Here is a 5000-nt window from a genome sequence, read left to right as displayed (position 1 = left end):
CATCATCATCATCATCATCATCACCATCATCATCACCATCATCATCATCACCATCATCACCATCATCATCCATCATCATCATCACCATCATCATCATCACCATCATCATCATCATCATCATCATCACCATCATCACCATCATCATCATCATCACAATCATCGTCATCATCATCATCATCATCACCATCATCATCATCATCATCATCATCACCATCATCATCACCATCATCATCATCACCATCATCATCCATCATCATCATCATCATCATCATCATCATCCATCATCATCATCACCATCATCATCATCATCATCATCATCACCATCATCACCATCATCATCATCATCATCATCACCATCATCATCATCACCATCATCATCATCATCATCATCATCACCATCATCACCATCATCATCATCATCACAATCATCGTCATCATCATCATCATCATCACCATCATCATCATCATCATCATCACCATCATCATCACCATCATCATCATCACCATCATCACCATCATCATCCATCATCATCATCATCATCATCATCATCCATCATCATCATCACCATCATCATCATCATCATCATCACCATCATCATCACCATCATCATCATCACCATCATCATCACCATCATCATCATCATCATCATCATCATCATCATCATCATCACCATCATCATCATCACCATCATCATCATCACCATCATCCATCATCATCATCATCATCATCATCACCATCATCATCATCATCATCATCACCATCATCATCATCATCATCACCATCATCATCATCAGCAGTCCTCCCCTCCCCGTCCTCCCTGCCCTCCCCTCCCCCTTACTTACGCATCCGACCCCCGCGGGGGCTCCCTCTCCGCCGCCGCCACCGCCTTGGCCTCCTCCTCCAGGGAGTCCTCCGCCCCGAGAGGACTGGAATCCCCGTCCTCCTCCTCTCCCTCCTCTCCGTCCTCCCGGCCCGCCGCCGCCGGCGCTGTCGCGGGGAGCTCTTTGGGGGCCGCCTCGCGGTGGGGGAGCACCCCGGCGTCGCCGTCCTCCCCGTCGCCGTCCCCCCCGGCCAGCAGGATGGAGGACCGCGTCTGCACGGGCACCTGGCTGGGGTCGAACCTCCGGAGGTGGGGGAGGCGGTCCACGTCGCGGGGGGCGGCCAGCACGCGGGTCAGCGGCGGGGGCAGCCGCAGCTCGGCGGGGCGGGGGCTGCGGGGGGCCGGCGGGTGGGGGCGGGAGCTCTCCGTGCTCCTCCCCCTCCTCCCGCCGCTCCTCCCCCTCCCCTCCTCCTCCTCCTCCCCCGGCGGCCGACGGAGCCCATCGGGCCGGGCTGGGCGACGACGAGGAGGACGGGGCCTTGCCGGCGGGGAGGACGGCGCCGGAGGGGGAGCACGGCGGCACGGGGATCACCCACGCCGTCGGCGGGGACGCGGCCGCGGGCGCCGAGGGCCCGAGCAGCCGCTGCTGCTGCTCCGCCAGGCGCTGCATGTCCCGCCGCAGCGAGCCCAGGGCGGCGCCCAGGCGCCTCACGGCGCGCTCGTAGTCCTCCTCCCCCTCCTCCCCCTCCTCCCCGTGCTCCCCGCGGCGGTGCTCCCCCGCGGGCTGCGGGGGAGGCGGCGGCGGCGGCGGTGTCCCGGCCGCGGCGGCGCGGCCGGCGCTCCGGGGCCGCGAGGGGCGGTCGCAGTCCTCCTCCCCCCCTCCTCCCCCTCCTCGTCTCCGTGCTCCCCCAACGGGTCGGGCGCGAAGGTGACGCTCTTGGGCCGCGCCTGGCCCTCGCCGGCGGGGCGCTCGCGCTCCTCCCGCTCCTCCTCCTCCTCCTGCTCCCCGTCCTCTCCGTCCTCCCCCCGCTCTCCGTCCTCCCCGCGCTGCAGCCGCAGGAAGGCGCTGCGGCCCAGGCGCTGGCGGTGGCGCTCGAACACGGCCTCGATGCGGCGCTTCTGGGCCTCGATCGCGCGACGCTTCTCCTCCAGGCGGGCGCCGAGCTCGGCCGCCGCGTCCGGCGGGGAGCACGGGGAGCACGGGGAGCGCGGGGCGGGCGGGGCCCCCGCCGCGGCCCGCTGCTGCCTCTTGCGCTCGGCGAAGCTCGTCATCCGCACGTCGGGGGCGGCGCCCGGGCGGGGGAGGGGGCGGAGGAGGGAGGGGAGGACGGCCCGGGCCGCCCCTCGGGCGAGTGGAGGTAGAAGCCGCCGGCGTCGGCGGCGCCGTCGGGGAGGAGCCGGGGCTCGGCGCTCTGGATGATGTTCAGGGCCTCCTCGAGGGTGGGCGGGGAGCACCGCGGCGGGCGGGAGCACCGCGGCGCCAGGCTGTCGGAGCTGGCCGAGCGCTCCAGCGGGGCCCCGCCCCCCGCGGCCACGGGGTCGCCCATCACCACGTCCACGTCGCTGTCCAGGCCGAAGGGGGTGCTGAAGGAGGCGGCGTGGGGGAGGGGCGGCTGCGGGGGGGGAGCACGGGGATCGGGGGTCAGCGGGGGCCAATGGGGGGGAGGAGGAGGGAGGACGGGGATCGGGGGTCAGCGGGGGGGAGAGTGGGGAGGAGGGGGATCGGGGGTCAGCGGGGGCCAATGGGGGGGAAGAGGGGGGAGGACGGGGATCGGGGGTCAGCGGGGCGGAGAGTGGGGAGGAGGGGGATCGGGGGTCAGCGGGGCGGAGACTGGGGAGGAGGGGGAGGGAGTGAGGGGGTCAGAGAGGGAGAGGGGGCAGGTGCAGGGGGAGGAGGGGGATCAGGGGTCAGCAGGGGGCAGCTGGGTGGGAGGAGGGGATCAGGGGTCAGTGGGGGGAGAGTGGGGAGGAGGGGGATCGGGGGTCAGCAAGGGGGAGAGGGGTGTCTTCGGGGAGGGAGGACGGGGATCGGGGGTCAGCGGGGGCCAATGGGGGGAGGAGGAGGGAGGACGGGGATCGGGGGTCCGTGGGGGCGACTGGGAGGAGGGGGATCAGGGTCAGAGGGGGAAAGTGGGAGGAGGGGGAGGGAGTGAGGGGGTCAGCTGAAGGGGAGGAGGGGGATCAGGGGTCAGCTGGGGGGAGGAGGGGGATCAGGGGTCAGCGGTGGGGAGGAGGGGGGATCAGGGGTCAGCTGGGGGAGAGGGGGCAGCTCGGGGGGAGGAGGGGGATCAGGGGTCAGCAGGGGGGAGGAGGGGGATCAGGGGTCAGCGGTGGGGAGGAGGGGGTCTGCAGGGTCAGCGGGGGTCAGCGGGGTCAGCGGGGGTCAGAGGGGTCAGCGGGGGTCAGAGGGGTCGCGGGGTCAGTGGGGGTCAGCGGGGTCGCGGGGTCAGCGGGGGTCAGCGGGGGTCAGCGGGGTCAGCGGGGGTCAGAGGGGTCGCGGGGTCAGCGGGGGTCAGCGGGGTCGCGGGGTCAGCGGGGGTCAGCGGGGTCAGCGGGGGTCAGCGGGGTCAGCGGGGGTCAGCGGGGTCGCGGGGTCAGCGGGGTCAGCGGGGTCAGCGGGGTCGCGGGGTCAGCGGGGGTCAGCGGGGTCAGCGGGGGTCGCGGGGTCAGCGGGGTCAGCGGGGTCGCGGGGTCAGCGGGGTCAGCGGGGTCAGCGGGGGTCAGCGGGGTCGCGGGGTCGCGCTCACCTCAGCTGCCGGTTCCAGGCTCTGCCCAGCGCCTCCACGTGCGACGTGGACGAGGAGGACTTGAGGGAGCCTGGGGGGGCGCGGGGGGAGCGGGCTAGCCTCGGACTCGAGGGGGTAAATAAACCGCGCTGGCCCCGGACCTTGGGGGAGGGCGGGCTAGCCTCGGACGCGTGGGGGAGGGCGGGCTAGCCTCGGACACGTGGGGGAGGGCGGGCTAGCCTCGGACGCGTGGGGTAGGGCGGGCTAGCCTCAGACCACGGGGGTAGGGCGGGCTAGCCTCAGACCACGGGGTAGGGCGGGCTAGCCTCGGACCTTGGGGGAGGGCGGGCTAGCCTCAGACCACAGGGGAGGGCGGGCTAGCCTCGGACACGTGGGGTAGGGCGGGCTGGCCCCGGACCATGGGGTAGGGCGGGCTGGCCCCGGACCATGGGGTAGGGCGGGCTGGCCCCGGACCTTGGGGGAGGGCGGGCTAGCCTCGGACCTTGGGGGAGGGCGGGCTAGCCTCGGACCTTGGGGGAGGGCGGGCTAGCCTCGGACCTTGGGGGAGGGCGGGCTAGCCTCGGACCTTGGGGGAGGGCGGGCTAGCCCGGGATGCGTGGGGGAGGGCGGGCTAGCCTCGGACCACGGGGTAGGGCGGGCTAGCCTTGGACCTTGGGGGAGGGCGGGCTAGCCCGGGACGCGTGGGGGAGGGCGGGCTAGCCTCGGACCGCGGGGTCCCCCTCACCTGTGGAGCCCCGCAGCGGGGAGCAGGGTCCCCCGGGGGACAGCAGCGGGTGCCGGAAGCTGAACACGGGGGAGCTGGGGGGAGACGGGGCCGGTCACGGCCACTTCCGGACCCCCACTTCCTCTTCCGCCCCCACTTCCGCCCCACTTCCTCTTCCGGACCCCCACTTCCGCCCCCCTTCCTCAGTCCACCCACTTCCTCGTTCCTCAACTTCCGTCCCCCAACTTCCCCTTCTGCCCCGACTTCCATCCCCCACTTTCTCAGTCCAACTTCCGTCCCCCCCACTTCCTCAGCCCCCAACTTCCTCTTCCATCCCGACTTCCACCGCAAACTTCCTTGTTCAACTTCCTCAGCCCCTCACTTCCTCCGTCCCCCACTTCCTCAGCCCCTGGCCCCCACTTCCTCCGTCCTCATTCCCACCACTTCCTCATCCCCCACTTCCTCTTCCCCCACTTCCTCTTCCTCATCCCCCACTTCCTTGGTCCTCAGTCCCCCACTTCCTCCGTCCCCCATTTTCTCCATCCCCCACTTCCTCCATCTCTACTTTCTCCCACTTCCTCATCCCCCACTTCCTCTTCCTTATCCCCCACTTCCTCTTCCTCATCCCCCACTTCCTTGGTCCTCAGTCCCCCACTTCCTCCGTCCCCCACTTCCTCCATCCCCCATTTCCTCCATCCCCCACTTCCTCCATCTCTACTTCCTCCATCC

The 5000-nt window shown here is 69.1% G+C and overlaps 1 protein-coding gene across 1 annotated transcript in view; it reads right to left on the bottom strand.

The window, feature by feature from the left end:
- Nucleotides 1–5000, bottom strand: part of Camsap3 (calmodulin regulated spectrin associated protein family member 3) — a 33797-nt gene that overhangs the window by 9871 nt on the left and 18926 nt on the right. The window contains 6 exon segments of the mRNA XM_060375869.1: nt 885–1220; nt 1222–1578; nt 1737–2104; nt 2107–2434; nt 3565–3638; nt 4293–4366. Coding sequence (XP_060231852.1) covers nt 885–1220; nt 1222–1578; nt 1737–2104; nt 2107–2434; nt 3565–3638; nt 4293–4366 — 1537 coding nt within the window.

This window comes from Meriones unguiculatus, assembly GCF_030254825.1.
Source record: "Meriones unguiculatus strain TT.TT164.6M chromosome 13 unlocalized genomic scaffold, Bangor_MerUng_6.1 Chr13_unordered_Contig_2907, whole genome shotgun sequence".
Lineage (NCBI taxonomy): Eukaryota > Metazoa > Chordata > Mammalia > Rodentia > Muridae > Meriones > Meriones unguiculatus.
Note: the sequence above shows the minus strand (reverse complement) of the source record. Positions and strands in the feature narration are given on the sequence as shown.